Genomic DNA, 21769 nt, shown 5'->3' with positions numbered 1-21769 from the left:
TATAATACAAATATCCCCCTAGACAGAAGCACAGACAGCTGAGTGCCCAGAATGCCCTTACGATCCATGACTGACCCCAGCAACAGAGAAGCATGTTTGTGGGAGGATGCTAGTAGACCCAGTGTGGACATGGGGCACTGGTGGCTGGGCTGGTATAAATGAGGTCTGAGGGGTTAAAAAAAACAAAAACAAAACTCAAGTGGTTCTGCTAATTCACAAGGGTGATTCCAAAATAAATTATAAGAACTGACCTGTACTGGCACACAAGGATAAAGCCCTGATTGTGACCCAAGGGAACTTCGTTACACTAATGACTTGGGCATCTGCTGGAGCTGTTATGGTGAAAAGGAAAATGACAAGGTTAGCCTGCTTACTTCTCTTCGACAGAAGGGAAAGGTTGATGCTTCTCTTATCCCAGCAGAGACTGGGGTATGGACAGTAGCTGGGCTAAATATGTGGGCAATCTGGGAGGTGTCAACACTTTTGGAAGAGAACAGGGGGCACTCCTAGACCAAGCCTATCAGGAAGTGCCAACACAGAGGGGATGAGATCTTCACTACTGTAGCTAAAAGGCCTATAACTCTGTAAGGAACCATGATGCCTCTACTCACCGCACCTCTCCCAAAATCTGTTTTCAGCAGCTGATGAGAAAGGGGCTGGTGACCCCATCCAAGAGGGTTAACCCAGATAATACTGCTTTATACATTATTAATGTTGCATTAACTGATTTGGGGAAGTTTGCTGGTAACAAGGTATAGTTTAAGGCTAGTTTTGAGCCCCCAGCATTAGAAGACTACTGTCAAAGCAGGAACCAAACATCACTCAGGGATAAATTCCTTGCCATTTTTTCCTTCCTAGTAACCATATGGAATACTTAGCAAGTTGGTAAATACAGTGACCTGGTTAAAATGCTTAATTAAAAAACATTACTTTTAACCTATAGCTTTGAAGCATTCTTTTTAATATTTAAATCACTAACTCATGAAGACCTTCCCGTCTTTCAACTAGTCCTGATCTATGCCCCCTTCTCCATGGGGCACAGAATTTGGCTGCAGCCAAGAAAATAAGCTCACAAGCTCTAGGCAGCGCACAAAAAGCACGATACAGCAAACACATGAGACAGCAATTCATCGTTCTCTACCTGTTGTCTTGGACTGGAGGAATAGCAAATGTTGGATCAGACAGTTTAGAGTCCCAGTTATTCATATGTCTTTCATAGATCACAAAGGATGGGACGTTACCTTCAGTTTATGTTCTTCTCTACTCTAAAACCCTACTACATCCAGTGTAGTCACTCATTAGATTTTAACTGAGCAAAGTTATAAAGCCTTCTAAAGGTGACACCTGTTTTTAAGAACAGAAATACAACATTTTACCTACTCAAAATACATAATTTTTTAATAAGATAACTAATTTAAACTTCAAATTACATGTCCTTCTCATAGTTTTTAGTAGTTACATGCCCAAGAAAGGTAAGCGGGTGCTAAAAATACTGAAATATGCTTACTGATTTTTTTTGTTAACTTTTTGCTGGAGTAAGCCCTGATTTGCTGTTTAGTCTACCCCATTTCTGAACCCATGTATTACATTTATAGTACATGACCATACCCAGCTCTTATTTCCTCTAGTTAAATACACAACCATTTAATTACATCATATTAAAAGAAATACCAACTTCCCTCCTCATTGCAGCTTAAAATTTATATGAACTCTCCACTTGTCTGCATCTTCTCTCAATTATACATTTTCATTCATCATAACTCAAGATAAATCTTACTTTTTTCCTCCTCCGCTTCTACACTAATTCTGGTAACATTATACAGCAATGTGCAATTTATATGAATGCAGAGTATTGGAGTATCAAAACTGCAAACAAATTAAACTGAAAAAATGTTGGTAGCAGTTTAAGACAATGTGTCATGTACATGAATACTAAGTAATAAAAGAATACTACAAGTGCAAATGAAATAAGCTGAAAGAGTAGAATGACTCAGTTTGAGCATAAGAACAATACTAGGCAAGCAATCATAGGCAGCATAATAGGGCTTGCCATATACACCTTTAAGTAAACACAAAAATTATTGCCACCATTTATGAGTACTTAATTGTGCCCAACTCACAAATCAAGTAGGGCTGCACATGATAACCCTGGTGTAAATTTATATCTACCCATCCAACAATCAAGACTAGCCTTAAAGGCAGGCAAATAATAGTTTGCTTGACCTGTACTTGTAACTTATTCTACACACTGTGAATACATTTAGTTATGAACCTGTCACTCCAGTGAGTCTTGTCTATTAGTTGGTGTAAATTTAGGTCCTTAGTATGGGTGTTTATAGAACCACTGACTTTGGAATCAAATAGAATTGGGTCTTTCATTGCTCAAAAAGTGAGACACAGATCACCTTGGAGCAGCTAGTGGTCTACTGAGTATAAGGAGTGCAATGCTAATCTATCAGAATATTAGAAGGATTTAAGGCCTCTCGTGTTTTGGTTAAAAATAGCTGGAGTCTTTCCAGTTGAGTGATATGCTTGTATCTGTACATACCAAAGGGGGTACTTTATTTGATGATGGGTATGATAAGGGAAAAGTACACTGGTAAAATAAAATCTTCGGATTGTGAAGGTATTACAGTGTCAGTGGTGCAACAGGTAGCACACTTACCTTGTTGCAGAAGGCTGTGGATTCTATTTCCAAACCAGGTAGATTGATTACTGACACCGCAATGCAGCATAAGGGAGGTGCTGCACTCCTGAGTGTGCCATCCTTCAGATGAGATGTCAAACTGACACCCCATCTGCATGAGTTGGTGGTAGCTCAGGTGGATGTGAAAAAGAACACAGAACCTATTGAAAAAAGAGTAGTGGTCCTTTATTGATTATCACAGATTATATACATTATTTACATAATACACATTATTTACATTTATTTGCACTTTTTATATACAATACAATACAGTCTCATATATTTTATTCATTTCCACCCAACCCTTTTTTCCACAGCCAAAAACATACTGAGAACAGTCCACAAAGTAAATGTGTAAACAGCACAGCCTCCTGTCTCACGGCAAAAAATGCACCAGCACGATACCAGAATATAAAAGCACAAAGTTTAATCCAATTGATAGAAATATCAATTGGATTAAACTTTGTGCTTTTATATTCTGGTATCGTGCTGGTGCATTTTTTGCCGTGAGACAGGAGGCTGTGCTGTTTACACATTTACAGCCAAAAACATATCTTCTTCAAAATCTCAGACAATATCCATTTCCCATGAAACATCACTTCACTGAGTTTCTCATGCCATATTGTCCTTAAAATATAGAATATCTTTTTACAGATTTCCTTAACCTCTTTTCGATATCTATTACCATAATACCCATATTCTAACATATTCATATTTTAAATCTTCAACATTTTTGAAACCTTTCAACATTTTATTTTCACATATTTTTTTCCCATAACTTCTTCACTCTAGAACACTTCAAAAATAAATGTTCTATTGTTTTAATTTCACCACAGTGATTACACACTCTTTCTTGTATTCTTCTGCATGGCATATTAGCTTTAACAGGCAGTTTACCTATTGTCAGCCTCCTCAAAAAAATTTACATTCATATATTTTCTTACACCATGCAAATCTTACTTTAATAGCATTTCTCTAAATGCTTCCATGGGAAACATAATAATAATAATTCATCATATTCAAATACCACTGTTTTCTGTTTTTTTCCCTACATTATTTATATACAATTTCCATAAAAAATGTTGTGGTACTCTTTTATCTGTTCATTTACATATTTTTCCATCTTTTCCCTAAATCTATCCTCTCCCAAAAAAAAATATATTTAACTTTCAAAAAACGATCTATTACATTCCTATTCTTTTTTTTTATCCTGCAAGAGCTCTATAAAGATTCAAAGAAGCTGCATGAACAACATACAGAATCCCTCTCCTAAATGGATTTAGCCTTGATCCCCACATAAAAGCAAATGCAATGGACAATATCTCTTTTTCATACCTAGATGGGATCATATATACACTTGCTAAATTAGCAAATTTACCTAAAAGAGTCACATTTATTAAATATACTTTTTTATATGACAGTTTATATGACTTCCAAAACATACACATTTCTCTTAATTTCTGTATAATTCTCTCCCACTATTTCTCTCTTTGCTCACTTATTCCAGATACTATCCCCAACATACCTATAACCTCATCATTAAACTTGAATACCTTCTAAATTCCCCTAAACCCAAACCCTTTACTTTTGTCTTTATTTACACATAAACCAAGCATCTTTAAATACCAGTTTAGTTTTTCTAATTCCTTCTTCCATCCACTCCTTATTCTTAGCAACTAAGACTATATCATCTGCATATGTAAGAATTATTGGAATTTGTATTTATTTTGCTGTTTTATAACTTGCAATATTTAACACACTACTCATTTTATTAACAACCACATTCATAACTAGTGCAAAAAAATGCTACTAGCAGGACGTCCTTGCCTTATCTTACGCTCTATTTTTATTTCTTCACTTAGCCATTCCTTTAATATTAGTCTCACATTATTTTTCTCATATAATGACATAATTATTTTTATTATCTTTTCACTTATATTATAATCTGTTAAAATATTCCATAAACATTCATACTGCATTCTATCAAACGCTTTGTTCACATCTCCTACCATAACTTTGGTTTCCACCTTTTTATTTACAATGTAATCTGTCGCTTCTTTCATTATCCATAATGGATCCTAACTTCCTTTCCCTTTCTTACCAAAAATTGTATATGCAAGCAATTAATCTACTCTGTTTCTTAGTCTCATAAATATCTCCTAATCTATGTTACATACCCTGGGGGCTGTGGTGAGGCCAGAGTGCAGTGCTCTGAACTGGTAATGACTGTCTCCCAGATGAACGTGCAGATATCTTCTGGACCACCTTTTCATTTTGATGTGACAGTACGCATCCTGAAGATCTACCGAGCGCATCCAATTGTCCTTTCACAACATGGGCAAAATGAAGTGAACTATGACCATCCGGTGCTGAGATCCAGAATGGGTCTCAAGTCCCCTGTCTTTTTTGGCACTAAAAGAATCCTGAATAAATTCCGGATCCTATCTGCTCTTGGGTGATATCTTGAATAACTCTTTTTTTCTAGCATCTTTCTTATTTCTAGAGCTGCTACCTCCCTCTGATTGGGTGGAACATCAGGGATTTTCCTTATTTTTATGGGGGGAATTTGGGAAAATGGTTTGATATAACCTCTGGATATGATCCTCTGCACCCAAGTATCTGCTGAGATGGACTCCCAGGCTTCTTGGTGCAGAGACAAGTGCCCCCCCCCACTTCCTCCAGAGAAAAATAGCTGGGCAACCTTTCAGGAGCACTGATAGGGATTATCCAAGGAAAATTCCTGAAACCCTGGTTCTACAGGCCACCTCTGCCAAGAGGCTGGCATTTTCCATTACAGTTTCTCCCTCTGCCTCTCAGGGAACCATCTCCTCTTCAGTCTTGGAAAGGACATTGGGACTTAAGAAACCACATTTTTCTACCTTCTCACTGATTCCATGAAAAGGGTTTCTGAAGAGCAGAAAAACAGATCCCAATGGCAGACGGGTCTTTCCATCTTGCTCACTTCTGGAGAGCATTTCCTTCGCCCTTGGGCTCAACATAGATGATCCATCAAAAGGAGCACTGATGAATGAGGATTTAAAGGACTCCCCAAAATTGCACAAGAACATCAACTAACTACTTGCACAATTACACATTTTAAGCATACTTTGTTTCTCATCCAAAAACTCCCTCTCCTCAGCTAAAGGCTTTTGCCAAATTGCCAACTTACATCCATTAGCTAAAATTCTTGAAAAGCTAGTACATGAACAAACTCTAAAATACATCATGAAATATGGCATATTAGAACCGAACCAACATGGCTTTCACTCATAAATTCAGTGCCCCTACTGCCACCTACACCATAAAAGACCACATTTACTCACCACTAACCATGGCTAACTAACTAGTGCCATGCTCCTTGACATGAAACATGCATTCAGAACTGCTGATAATACACTATTACAAAAATTATATCAGCAAGATTTTCCAGTGAAGTAGACCCCTGCTTTAATAATTAGTTCTCTGAAAGACTTTTAGAGTCACAAGAAATAACGTGCAAGTATTATCTTCTGGAATACCTCAAGCAGCTATTCTTGATCCAGTTCTCTTCTCACTGTTTATTAATGACTTCCTAGGAATTTCCATGAACTTAACTGTGTTCTTTACTCAGATGATATTGTTATCACTGCATCCAGCGAGGCAGTTGCCATAGTTACTAAGGCAAGGTACCTTGGAATACCTATGAATCTATTACAAGATGACTTTAAAATCCTTTCGAACTAGTTAACTAACAATAAATTAATAATAAATACCTCTAAGATTAACATTATGTTCTTGAAATGCCTCAAAGACTGAATAACACCTCAAATATTGCCATATTTCATCCTAACAGACTCATTTACCTGTTACATCTCAACAATATCTATAGATTACTCTTGAGCCACAGCTATCCTTCACATAACACATTAAGACCATTAATAACAAAGTCCTACCCAACTCAGGATAGCATATAAAATTTCAAATATTCTTACTCTGGAATCCCATACTTATTCCAAGGCACTAGAACATGTCTTACCAATCAAGAGCTTTGCACTCAAAGCATAATTCTTCTTTAATCCAAACTACAAATATATACATTATATATATATATATATATATATATATATATATATATATATAGAGTTTATTCATCTACCTGATCCGAAGGAACATCATTAGATCACCTTAAACCAATTCCATTAGCTACTTATTTTGGCTAGATCTTCATTACTCTTAAACACTTTTATGCTCAAATTATTATATATGGATTACTGCAGAGTGCACACCATCAACAAGTAAATTATTGCACAGAGAAACACATTAATCCCTTCAGAAAACTTAATCAACAACCTTGCCAAGACCACCATTTACACTTTCTGCGACAAAAAACTCGTTCATCAAACCAGGCTCACATTCAGAAAACATAAGGAACATTGACAGCCTACCCACATTTTGGTAACAATTAACAGCCCACTTTGTGAAGGAAGATAAAAGTCAGTATACTTTAGACTCTGGTCGATTTTACTGTCAACAATTCTTGTAACACTTCTTTTAATTACAGACTTAACTCTTCTCTTCTAAAATGGGTGCTCTGTTATTACTGATGGCAAATTATACATATAGTACACAATACCTTATTTTCGATTACAATGTGAACAACTGCTTATCACTGTAACTCTGTCGGTAATTAGTTCATGTTTTATTCTAATGTACTGTGGGGAGTGCCTTCTGTGTGGAGTCGGCATGTCCTCCTCGCGGTTGGGTGGGCGTTCGAAAGACATGCGTAAATGGGCATGCCTTCGTTGAAGGTTGGACGTCGAGCTGGCACCTCAGCGTTCCTGAAAAATCTACTGCCAATCATTAGTGGACCGGAGTTCCTCTTTGGCGACCCCTAACCAGGAAAAGCCGAAAGACAAACAACAAATGTACCTATAATGTAATTGCACTGTCTTCCTCAATATATGTATTAGTACTTATCACCAATGTGACTCCAGTTTGTGGCAGAAAATAGTCTGTAGACCAGTTCACCTGCCTGGACAAGAAGCTTTAATAAATGAATACATACATAAATAAATAAAAGATGGAAATGTTAGTGTTGCTAAAAAAAAGCTTACTGAGAAATACAGGCTTGTTATATAGTACATGTGTGTCCCATCAAGCTCTAGCTAGAAAATTCACTCCTAAATAAAGAAAAAAAGACTATGCTTTTGTTACCTTCTTTTAACACTTAAATTTATTAGCACTTTTAAACAAACTAATAGGACAATTCTAAGACTCATCACACTATAGTATGAATGGAAAACATTTAAAAAGGGAAAAATAAATCATATATATATATATATATATATATATATATATATATACATATATATATATATATATATATATATATATATATATATATATATATATATATATATATATATATATATATATATATATATATATATATATATATATATATATATATATATATATATATATATATATATATATATATATATATATATATACACACACACACACACACACACACACACACACACACACACACAAATGTAAGAATGCGTGGGAATGTTTGTTGTATTTAATACAACAGAATCTACAAAATAAAAACCATAGTCCACCAATTATCAGTTTGGGTTTAACCTAGGGCAAATAATACTTGTTACTTATTTATATGTCATAGATTACGGTTCCCATTCAGAAGCCTGAAACATCATAAGCCTGAAAATCAAAATCCTGAAACCAAAAGCCTGAAAATTCAGAATCCTGAAAACTCAAAATCCTGAAAGCCCAAAATCCTGAAAGACCAAAATCCTGAAACTCAAAATCCTGAAAACACAAAATAGACATACTGATGTCATTGTGGCTTTGCTATTGTTAGCCCTGTGGTGTTAGGTCAGGCGTTGGGGTCAGGTAAGTGTGCGGTTGGTTTTATTTTAGGGTTAGGGGCGGTTTAAGTGAGTTAGGGTTAGGGCGCAGGTTAGGCATGTATGCAATAGTGACAAATATTGGGGTTAGGGCGCGGGTCAGGTGAGTGTGCGATAGTGACGGACCTTAGGGTTAGGGTTAGGGTCAGGGTCAGTTGGTAGATATTAGTGTCTTTACAGTGACATATTAGCATTATTTGTGTTTTCAGGATTTTGAGTTTCAGGATTTTGGTCTTTCAGGATTTTGGGCTTTCAAGATTTTGAGTTTTCAGGATTCTGAGTTTTCAGGCTTTTGGTTTCAGGATTTTGATTTTCAGGCTTATGATGTTTCAGGCTTCTGAATGGGAACCTAGATTACACATGCAGTGTACATAAAAAAGTAAAATATATCTTAAATATAACACCCATACTAAGAAAGTAAAAAAGAAAAAAAAATAAAACAATTCTTGACGTGATTATTTGGTGGGGGTGGCTTTTCTTTTCATTTTACTAAGTCCAGTCATACATTTCACTACGTATGGCATCACTGATCACTCCCAAATATGGTCAAAGTAATTATCTGGTGTCTGAGTACAAGGTGCAGAGCATCCAAGCAGACCAGATTCCACATATATTAAGTTATCCCTATAACACTTGCAATATAGAAGTTCAGTCAGTTGCTTATAATAGGAGATAAACAGACGTACTCCATAGCCTTGTTCTGGTCAAGACAAAAATACAATGTACGTTGGCCAATAATAAAAGAATGGTTAAGTTTTGCAACTTTCATAAACCTCTTGAGCTATATTTTACTGGTACTTGGAAACTAGATTTCATAAATACCCTGATACTACTGCTTCTTTTTTTGAGTATTCACTTCTATAAAAAAGCGAGTTCAAAGGGTGCAATCATTACACACATGCTCCTTTTATTTCCTTTTATACATTTTATCTAACTAGATGGGAAGAGCTGTCGACCCCACCCTGGTTGAGGTGTAACTCCATCTGTTTTCAGCTGTTCCCCCAATATTTCCAAAGAACTTATACACAAAGATGCAGTCTGACATTTTCCTTAAATAATAACAGCTTTTCCTTCTGGTCTGTGAAGCATGAATGTTAAGATAAGCAAGCAGGGATGCTAAATCAATGTGTACTAACTTTCTGCTGCTTCCACTTACAGATCTCTCTTAGCACAAGGATGAAACTTCTCAAGACTCATCCATCCACATGTAGACAGAGCACTCAGGGTGCATTATGCAGCTAATCTGCAGCCCTATCCCCTTTCCTGTAGTGTAACAGCAAGCTAGGTTTCTCTCCCTACACTACTAATTATTTTTAGTCAAGATCTGTTGCCAATACCTAAGTCACTACAAACAAACAGTAGATTAGACAGTACATCATGATATTGTATAAAGTCAGTACAATTAAAGGCTTCAACACTTCAGTAAAGAAGAATCACTTTATCACAGTTCATCCGAGCTGTATTCTGTTTGACAAAAAGACAAATATGACTGAAGTATTTACCGTTACACGGAAAGGAGTTGCAGCAGCTGACTCCATTGTGGTGCTTTTCTCTGAAGCACTGCCAGGCATACTTCGTCTCCTGCCAGGCCGCTCGGGTGGTGACTCTGGAAGAAAGGAATAAAAAATATATATAAGTATAGAATACATCAGCAAAACTGCATATACATTTCTTTATGTTTAAAACATAAATAAAATAATTTAAAATTACACATTAGCAAAAAAGTATATGTATGTATGTATATATGTGTACATATATACATATATATATATATATATATATATATATATACACATGCACACACAAACACACACACACACACACACACACACACATATATGGGTCTACTTTACTTGACCTAAAACTCATTTGACTGACTTTCATTTGACCGACAAACTAAATGACAAATTATTGACAACTCATTTGACTGACTCTCATTTGACTGACTTTTAAAATATAGACTTGTGGGTTTCCCTTCACTTGTGACTTGCATGTGATAAAAAGATTTACTGTAACTTACAGTGCTGACTGTCAGAATACGACAGTCATGTAGAAAATAGTATTGCAGTGTTTCTAAATGTGGGCTTGTCTCTTTACATTTTTATGGGAAGTATCTAAAGTAATTTGGCGAATGTTTTGTGCATTCCCAGCAGTAGTGGCAGTTACTGTAAGGCAAGTTAAAGGTATATGCCCTTTTCCCCACTGTAATGCGATCCTGGATTTAGTATATATAATTGGGGGGGCACCTAGTCTGGTTGAACATTGTCCAGTTTCTGTTAAGAGGGTAAGTAAGTAGTTTTTAAGTTCTGGAAAGAGTTAGTTATTGGTGTTCTAAGTGTGCATGTCTATGGTTTAAGATTTAGTATGTTGAAATTCAGCATTGTAAGCTGTCGGTGAAATGAGAGTCAGTCGAATGAGTTGTCAGTAATTTGAAATTTAGGTCATTTGGGTGGTGGTCAAATGAAAGTCAGTCAAATTGGTTTAAGTCAACTGACGTGTATATATATATATATATATATATATATATATATATATATATATGTTAAGAATAAAGATTTCTCATGTTTATCAAATATGTTAACTTCAAGGTAAAAGTACCTAACCTGGATGTCCTATAAATATTGCATTTTAGCCTGCATCAATGCATATACTTAGCAGTCATTTGTGACCCAGCATAAATGCAATAGAAACTCCATTGTAAATTTAAAAAGCAAATCAGTTTCAGTTTACTTACATCATAATTAGTTACATACGTTGAAAATTACACATTCATTATGATGCTTTGACATATAGGAAACTCTCTTTAAACACAGAAAAGAACACTGCAATGGCATTATCTGCAGCAGAAGATGACAGTACCCTTAAACAGATCCACAACAGTGACATACCTGTAAAGAGTGACACAGATGCTAAATTGTTGGCAAAATATAAAGCACATTCACTAGAAGGCTACAAACCTACTAGAACAGTTCTGTAGAAAATCTATCAATTGGGCTATGCAATCTATAAGAGTGTTTTGCATTTGCATAATACTGCATCCTACAGAATGTGATGCTACTATGCAGTAACCAATGTCAATATTATTTTAAAACTCAGGATTTTGTTTGCTGTTCAGAACTAACCTAAGCAATTTGTTGTTCTAAATGACTGCTGTATAGATACAAAATTCATTGTTATGACCGATGTGAACTGATGCTTGGTTTTCTCAAAAGTCCATTTAAACCTGTGATCAGACACATTCTATCCTATAAAAACTACAAGGCCTCCTTTTCTCTTCCATGGTCATCAGGTTAAGTAGATATGGCTTCCACATATGTGCTTGCATCTCGCGATTTCTAAAATAACTTGCTTGGCTGTATGAGAGTGAAAAAAATACTGTTCACTGTTTTGATAACTTTCTCCTTTCCCCATGATTGCGTGATTGTGGAACTGGTATGTACAAGTTGCGGGGATACCAGGGTACAAGGGGACTTGCCTCATACAAAAAGCACAAATTTTGAGCATTTATATTTACTTCAGTGTTATCCACCTAATTCATACTTGTGTGAACATTTGCAATGTGAGTACTTGTGTTATGATATTTCATAGCAGAAGTTCTTTTGGTCAGTATCTGTAACTTACCTGTTTGCATGCACAAGTCTTTTTAATTTTCCTACAAATCATGTTACAACGTGAATGTGTGTGTGTGTGTGTGTGTGTGTATGTGTGTGCGTGTGCGTGTGCGTGTGTGTGTGTGTGTGTGTGTGTGTATATATATATATCTATATATATAAAAATATATATATATATATATATATATATATATATATATATATATATATATATATATATATATATATATATATATATATATATACATATATACATATATATATATATATATATATATATATATATATAAAAGCATACATAGCTGAACAGTTACTAATATTTTGTTGTCAGGGATGGGATTCATAAATTGTAAACTTACGGCAAGTGCAGTTCCTGTTTAGCAAACTACATCTGCCATAAGTTAATCATGTCCAGTAGCCTGCTTATTGAATGTAGAAAGTTAAACTTCTAATTAATGATCTAAAGATGCCCTTAGCTATGCAGCTATGCATTCCATCTTCTCCTGCTAATGGAAATACAGAGTAAGGCCGCACACACACACACACACACACACACACACACACACACACACACACACACGAGATCGCACTACAGTGGGGAAAAGGGAATTTTCCCTTATCCGCACCATAGTACGACCTCCACAACAGGCCATACTTAAGCGAAAGTGCTTCTTCTGTGAAAAGCACTTTTGTGTAAGTATGCCCGGCCGTTTCACATTCAGTAAAACGGCCATTCGAGCATTAGTCCTAGACCCATATAAATATATATATATATATATATATATATATATATATATATATATATATATTTTCTTCCCCCTTTTAGTAATGGTCATTGTTTAGGGTGCCTCTCACACCCCTCAATATCCCTAAACTACGATTCTTTGTCTAAGGGCACTGAGCAATCTCCCTGCACATTTTTTGTTTTGTGATTATGTTCTCTTTAACATTCAGAGCAGTCTCTGGAGCTGCTATCTTCTTTCCTAAATGAACTCTAATGTAAAATGCAAGGACAACCTTTACATTTATGGCAGACTATAACCTGGTCTTCTAAAGTTTCAGTGTCACAGACAGAGAGTGTAACACACACACACACACACACACACACACACACACACACACACACACACACACACACACAGTCTCAGATGTGTACTTGTATACTAAACATCTTAGCTGCACATTGGCATTTTTCAAGTTTATTTTTTCTAGCCAGTAAGAAAGAAATGTTGTACTTCCCTTTCTAGGCACAAGTGGACATTTAAGCAGTGTATTTAGCATCAGTAACTTAATAACGCACAGTGAAGGGCTTGTACAAGCCTAAAAACTCAACTAATTGCAAAACCTATGTTGGACCAATAAAAGGTATTACATCAAATCTATGTCTCAATGTCTTTGTGTATTCTGTTAAAGGACTAATACAACATTTCTTAGTTTTTTCTACTACAATATTATAGTTACTAGTCACCCAGAGGTACTCACTTCTCAACTTCCATAAATTTAAAGTAACTGTCTGTTATTCAAGGATATTCCCTACATCCACATATAAAAAGGTTTATTGGGTAAGGACAACCCATTCTGCCTCCTCCCTCCAAAACAGAATATTCTTTGTCCAGAGAGATCTCCCGTGACCACTCATGCAAGAATTACTACTAGTAAACGTTATACTATGGACCAACACACCTATATATGGAATATAACTGCATTTTCTAATGGTGCTGTTACAGCGACTCATTACAATGCTTTCAACATACTTATCAGGTCACAAGGTACGATACAGTTGGTATAATTCATAATATACAATAAATGATGGCGTGTCTGCAGCAGGAAGGGGAGAACAGATAATGGCCAACCGCCCAGAAAAGCACCCCCAACATCTGTCCATTTATCAAATGTCAAAAACGCCACTGTTTCAGAAAGATACACCTGAGACACTAGGGCCACATAGCTGACTTGTACTCTGTAATATTATAACATGTAGCTAGCTCAAATATCACAGGATTCTGCAGTTTTATGAATATGAATGCATTTATAGCATGGAGGAATAAGAATTAGGTTTCTATTGTGACTTAAATTCTGGCATAATGTAAATTAGTGAAAATCCTTCATAGTTTGTCTCAAGCATTAGTTATGGCAGTGACTACTATGAATTATAGCAACTGGTATGGCATAGCATGAATAAGTGTAAAATAATTACATAGCGTTATCTCATACATTTTAAATTAATGAATCCCACCAAGACTGTACCCTCCGTGATCACACCTAAAAACGGAATGTGGAATTGGTATACACAAGCTGCCAGTTACGTTCTCCTACTTATTCAAAATAAGTCATATAATTAAGTTAACTAACCCAGCATTTCTAGAACTCATATTTTAAAGCCAGACTTATAAGTACCGGTCCAAGTACACTCTGATAGACATACTTGGAAATGGCACCAAAACAGTTTCATGCTCACATTCTTATATTTAGCAAATCCGAATGTGCATGTCTAATTGATTTGAGTAGAAATGAGTTCATACTGCTGATAGCTGTCAATATGTATGACATTAAAACACCCGTATCTCCATTGCCCAATTTACAATGACAGCAAGCAGCTGTCCAAGTTTTATTACTGTTACAGGTTAAGTTCAGAATTTTACACATTTATCTCAAGTCCTCTTACTAGACCAAAAGACAATTAATCATATATACAATTTTGAAGAATCTATGCCCTTTCTGAAAAATCATATTCTCCTTAAATGTTCTTATCTACAATTTTTATTACATTAACTTTAGGGATGTTATTTAGATATGAAAAATGCCCAAATGTGCTGTTCAGACCTCAGTTTTCTCACCGCGTCTTTTTTCAGTGAAGAATAAGAAATTCCCTGTTAAATTCATTTTCACAACAAAATATTACTTTCTGATTGATTTGTTAATTAAGCAGGTAAACTTCTTTGTCTAATAAAATATACTTTCCAATGTAGGCCCACATACACTTGAAAAAACATTTTTTTTGTGACATCTGCATCAAAAGCAACGATGCACATTTGTATAATCATGACAATTGTTGGCATTCAGAGAAGTTATCCCCGGCAACAGAACTTTGCTGTTATGCCCTAGTATCACTACAGAGCTAACTTGCAATTCAGAGACATGCAAGAGTTGCAATGAGCAAAAGTTCATCAGCAAAGCATTTGCATGTCTTTAAATTAAACTCTTAAAGTTTTAACAACTGGATTAAGTGCTCTCTATTAACCAACACAAAGTTGTTGCATAAATGAGTCTATATTATTTAAATGAGTACTTACTTTGTCAAATCGCTATTCGTCAAACCCATATTGTCAAACCTCTCTTCATTGAAAGGCCGTTTTATCAAACTTTTTCACAGGGAACTGTTGGCCACCATCAAGAATTTGGCCTTTTCCCCACTGTACTGGGATCTTGGAGTTGGTGTATTTAGTTCGGGGGGTGTGACAGTCAAGCCCCCCACTTGGGTGGGTTATAAATTTTTAGAATTTAGTGACAGTGCTAGGTTGTCCGGCCGTTGCTTTTCCATGTGAAAATGTTCAATGAAGCAGCCATTCGATGAAGAGTAGTTTCGACAATATAGGTTCATCGAATATTATTAATTTGACAATGTGACATAAACCCTGAAGAAACACCTGTAACACACACACATACATACGTACAAAGCTTGATTTCACAGTTGACAACATAATCTAAAAATAGAGAAAATACAAGCGAGCCTGCAAATGTAAAAGTCTACTTATACAACAGTCTTAAAGTTTCTAAATACTAAAAAAACTCTGCAATTTATGAAGAACTCTGATTATACCTCAAAACTAAAACAAGAGTAACCTTGCTCTAGTGAAGCTCACACATACAAAATTTGTATCACTATATTTCCTATGATCTCAAAGTGAATTCCTTGGCACCCATGTTTCAAACACATAATAATGTGGTTAGCACTGGTGAACCACTCATAATCCTCTATGTTATGCTCACAGACCCGATCATAATCTTTTATGTTTTATTAACAAAGACAAATAATAGGTGATAATACATATTTGTGAACCATTATATTCCACTTCAAAAATAGAAGTATGGTACAGATGATATATAGTTGTGAACCATTATATTCCACTTCAAAACACAGATTTCTGGTGTACCCTTTCATTTAGTCATCAGGAAAAAATTACACTGGCTGTAGTAGCAATAATAATAATAATAATAATGGTAGCAGCAGTAGTCTTATATTTAGCTACTTTTATACCACTTTTATCTTCTAAGTTGACTGCATTCCTCAAATGTTAAAAATGTAAGTAAAATCTATTGTATTTCATCCTCACAGAAACAGAGTAAATAAACTCATTCTTCCAAATGACACTCGTACTAAAAAAATAAATAAAACTTATTCTTCCAGTACTCATACTTTAAACAAAAAGATACGGAACTGTCCATTAGTTTTAACATTTGTAACTTGGATGAAGGCATAAGCATTAAGTTAATTAAACTGACTTATCTCAGATGGTTACAGGAATAAGTTACATAATGTTATAAAACAAACAATACTGAAGAGTTTTAAAAAGATTTTAAGTAGAGGGCAGAAGATTTAACTTTTTCTCCTGCCACTTTTTAAACAGTTTTATAGATTTGGCTGACTTCATTCTATATGTGTGTCTGTGTGTGTTTGGCCTCCAGACTAGAGGAAGTTGCATTTTATACTTAATGAAAACCAGAACCAGATTTGAAAAAGAAGATTCTGTCAATATGGATGACTGCAATTAGGGATACAGACAACAGGCAAGAGAGGGCCAAAATTTATTGGAGAAAACTGGCAAAGGAACCAAGGTACTGGGAGCAAATAACTAGAAAGGGAAAGATGATAGAATGGGAAAACGCCAAGAATATATTTGGACTGCGGGTTAGAGATTGCATTCCCTATCAGGGACTGATATCAGAGTATAGGCAAAGAGAAAGAAATAGGAGGTTCTTAAATGAAAGACCAGCACTGGTAGAGTTGTTAATAGAATCTAGAACAGAAGCTGCCGTTAAAAAAGGAATAATTACAATGTACCAATTACTGGCACAGTAGTGCAGTGTAGCACTGTTGCCTCACAGCAAGAGGTTCTCTTGTTCGATTCTTGGCTGAAGTGCCTTCTGTGCGGAGTCTGCATGCCCTCCCTGCATTTGTGTGGGTTTTCTCCGGGTACTCTGGTTTCCTCACACGTCACAAAGACATGCATCTGGAGTGTTTCTCCCTGGGCCTCCGCTGAAAATTGGCTTTGTTCCAAATCGGACTTTCCCTGTAAACAAATGTTAAATAAAATAAATAAATAAAAAATAAAAATCAGTAGAGCATATAAGATATTGCATGATAACTATACGAATCAATCAGAGGAGATTAAAAAGGATTGGCAAAAGAGACTGGATAAGTAATTTACATGAAATATATATGTCTCCCAAATATGCAACAAAATCTAGAAGATTTAGGATTTTTGCCTGGAAATGTTTACACAAATATTTTTACAACCCAAGTAGACTCCAGAAAATTTTTTCTCAAGCAGACATTAATGTTGGAGGTGTGAAGGGGAACAAAGAGGTAAATGGGAACATATTTTCTGGGAGTATGGTGAGTTGGCAGACTTTAAGGATTCTCAGCAAGATGCACAAGCAATTACTAGAAAATGGAAATCAAAACCTAAACCAACTATACTGGAAGCAGTGAATAAAGTAACAGAGATTAAACAACTGGAATTGAGATCTTTAGAAAAGGGTAGGATCAAACTACATAGAAGAAATGGGAATTGTGGGAACAATACATACAAGGGAGGAATGAGCTCTAAAAGGCATCAGGACTTAAATGAGCTATGTAATGTTTGAGTGAGAAAGACTGGGTAGATAATAAGTGATGTATAATGTTTGCAACTGGGAGTTTGTCAGTATGGTTTGTGATGTAAAAAGCTTGCGACTAGGATTGTGTTGGTGTGGTTTGCTTTCATTTATATAAATGTATGATTGCCTATACAGTAAGTTATGGTTTAATAAAGATGTTTCTTGTTTAAAAAGGCAGGAATTGAATAATTTATGCACTATTGTTTAGGTTATATGATATACAGCAATATATGTGAAGTATATTGTTTATTATGTTAATATAGTTTGATTACTTTTATATGAATTTAAATTTGTCTGTGTTACAAGTGATAATTCAATAAAGGTGTTTGAAAAAAAAAACTAAACAGTATTTGAATTTTTGAAGAATATAATTATTAAGCAAAACATATCTAATTTGTAATGTGTATAAAAGTTGTGTATCTTGTATCCAGGGGTGGCTGGTATTATTAAGTCGCTAGGATACAACTCCTCCATCTGCATGCCGCTGTCAAGAAATTATTTATATTTTTAATTTTTGAAGCTCATCATGAGTGATTTATTTACAAGACACAAGCTGCCAATCACACATCTCACACAAGCTGCGAAGACCTTAAAATTCCAGAGAAATGGTGGGGGACTGTTGACTTTTATTATCACTGGCTGCTGAGCTGTCTCATAAAAAAAAAAGCTTAGCAAAAATTCCTCCTTCCATTCATCTCAGGCTGTTATCCTGTTCTTACCTCCACCTAATGTAACTGCGTACTGAAACTGCTGCTGTTATGGAGGTCAGTTGGGCTGTGAGATGTAGCAACCAAGGGAGCAGGCCATCATGCTAGTTGTAAGTTAGGGTACACCTTAGCCCCGTCTGCTGCTGTGATCTTGTCTGATTGGTTTGCTCATTGGCCTAACCAGAGTTACAGCTGTAGTTGTATGTGGTGGGCAATGTTAATTTGTAGACAAGTATGGCACTTCAGAAGTCCTGGTGAGTAAATAGTCTGAAGTTTTTTATCATTAAAAAAAACAGATGAATAGCACTTCCTTGTAATGACAGTTGCCTTGCCAGAGATCAAGACTAAAATAAAACCTTAGAACTGTATTGCACAAACTAATAGGTATTTTTATGCCCTTGGTACATGTGAAATGGCTGTGGAAGAGAAAACAAGGAAGATTTTAGGATGTCCTTCTTTTGGGAAAAGAAAAGCAGATTAGGAATGATCAGAAGAGGTTAACCTTATTATATACACCCTGAGATCATGAACAAGCAGTTTAAGTCCATTTATAGAGATGCTTAAGGAGTAAATACATGCCATTTACAGACAGTTATGGAAAAGCAGCTCCTGTTTGCCATTTCCAACTGCCCTAAATTTGAAAACATTAGTATGCTAATAGGCAAAATCTAATCAGAAATCACTGGAAATGGGAAATAAGTGCTCTGTTTTTCTTACTCTCACTATAATAGTGTGAAAGAAAACATACATAACTGAAAACAGTAATCTTAGTTTTATGGCTCTGGGTTTTTTCCTTGTATGGCAGTCTGCTTCTCATCCCCCCTTCCCCCCAGCTGTTTTTAAAGTGATTATTACAGTTGAAGACATTTGCCTGGGAATGTTTAAAAGGTTGTTAATGAAAAAGGCTGTGCAATCTTACTAAGTAGTGACAAGGTGGTTTGAGGTGAGGTTTTAAGGTTGGCACTGCATGCTTGGGCTGTATCCTTCAGGGTTGAGATTTCAATTCTTTCAAGAGATCAATGACAGGTAGTCTATGTATGACAGCAAGCATACAAGGGGTCAGAAAATATGCATCTTTGTCAAGTGTCATAGCTGTGACAATAGTCAATGTGTTAGTGGGCCTTGGTAGTCTGTACTTTGTTTGTTCACATATAGTTACTTTTTACTTTATTTTTCTGTATGTTCTGATTGATTATACTAGAAAACAGTATAACCATGCAAAATGCACCAGTTCTGAAATGCTTCTTCTTACATTCCACATAAGATGCATCTGTATTTAATTTGGGTGATTCCATTAAGGTAACAAACTTGTAGCACTTCTTCCATGCACACACCCCCGAACTTCTTAATGTCTCCGACCCGTTAAATATAGTCAGATGGACTGCAAAAATTAATTTAATACAGATGGCCTTTGTGTAGAAATTCCAGAAACCACCATATTGTAACAATACATGAATGTATAGGCTTTGCATTACAGAAAAATGCTAAAAAGAAACACACACACACACACACAGGCTACCCAGAAACAAGACCTGGAACAAATGAGGTATAATGCACAAGATATGATTATCAGCTTTATATCTTTATATACATCTTTTCTCTATACCCTCTTTTCAAGCCAACACTTCCGGTTACACAGATATACATTTTTTGTACAGCAAAACACTGAAAGATGACACAGGGAAAAAAAAACATTGCCTGTACTTAACTCAGGACTGTTGTGAAAAAATAAAAGGCTGCATGAAAATCTGTAAATAAAAAGGACCAAGGATTACAGCAAACTGATTTATTAGACAAGGTATAGCTACATATAAACTTAACAAAAACTCAAGATTCATTCACACTTCAAGCTCCTCAACTCACAAACAGAAGATGCTTATACAAGAAAGACTTGAAGTGGTGTAATAAAATGCATTTAACTAACATATCTTAATCATGCTTGGGAAAAGTAGTACAATTTACAGTTTACATAGGATTATGTAATTCTGTAGTGAAAGCAGGAAGTGCCAATATCACACAGGTAGAATAATTCAGAAGGGTATAGTACAGGGAAAGGGCAATTAAATTTAAAAAAAAGGTTAAAAGAAATTAAAAAAATTTAAGACAATTACAAAGGTACTAGTAGTGGGTACATGTTTATTGATGGCTAACCTTTTTCTTTTGAGTCATTAGTCAACTACCATAACTTATCAATAATAAAAATAATATATCTGAAAGGGAAAGCATGATATGAGGTGTAATCTGAACAAAAATGTATGCAGTACACAGTGATATTAGAGTACAACAAAATGGATGTATTAAGAGTTATAACTTTTTAATATCCTCATTATAAATAAAAGCCATATTTTAAGACTTTTCAAATGATGATCAAAATAAATAAATGTAAGTACATTTTCATACAAATAATCACTGTTTAGATGAGCATTAAGTACATACAATCCAAGACAAAATGAACAAATGAATTTCTGAAGAGTAGTACTTTGCCAAGCTCAAGGGTACTTCAAAGTTCTCATTCAAACTCTGTAAGATTGTTTGGCTGAGCTGCATAAACAATGGGCTAATTTAGTTAGCAAGACAGAAAATGATTGTTCTTTAGCGCTTAATACATACAAGCTATACTAAATGTAAGTGCATCAAACAGATTTGATATGGGGAAGGAAAAAGTTTAAAAGAAATAACTGTGAGATGTTTAGACTACCATATAGGATAACATTGTCCTAAGTGATTCATATATGCAATTAGTAAGTAAAGAATTTAATACTTAAAATAATCTACTCCATTTATGTGCTGATCATGGATCAAGTATTTAACATATGTACACAGAAATACAGGTGTGTCTGAGGCTTTTGTTATGTAAGTATACATTTGATATATCCAACTATACCGCTGTCTCAGGAAATCTTCTTCTTCTTCTTTCGGCTTTTCCCTGAAATTTAAAATTTAATAGCTGACTTTCGGTCTATGATTAAATTC

General features: G+C 35.2%; 1 protein-coding gene across 1 annotated transcript in view; it reads right to left on the bottom strand.

Moving 5' to 3' along the window:
• Window positions 1-21769, bottom strand: part of LOC122790822 (disabled homolog 2-interacting protein-like) — a 2409524-nt gene that overhangs the window by 1671736 nt on the left and 716019 nt on the right. Inside the window, exon 2 of the mRNA XM_044058455.1 lies at window positions 10101-10204. Within this exon, the coding sequence (XP_043914390.1) occupies window positions 10101-10204 (104 nt within the window). The remainder of the gene's footprint in view (window positions 1-10100; window positions 10205-21769) is intronic.

This window comes from Protopterus annectens, chromosome 16.part0 (assembly GCF_019279795.1).
Source record: "Protopterus annectens isolate FY-2018-M chromosome 16.part0, PAN1.0, whole genome shotgun sequence".
Taxonomy (NCBI): Eukaryota; Metazoa; Chordata; order Ceratodontiformes; family Protopteridae; genus Protopterus; species Protopterus annectens.
The sequence above is the reverse complement of the archived record's forward strand: the minus strand, read 5'-3'. Positions and strand labels throughout refer to the sequence as shown.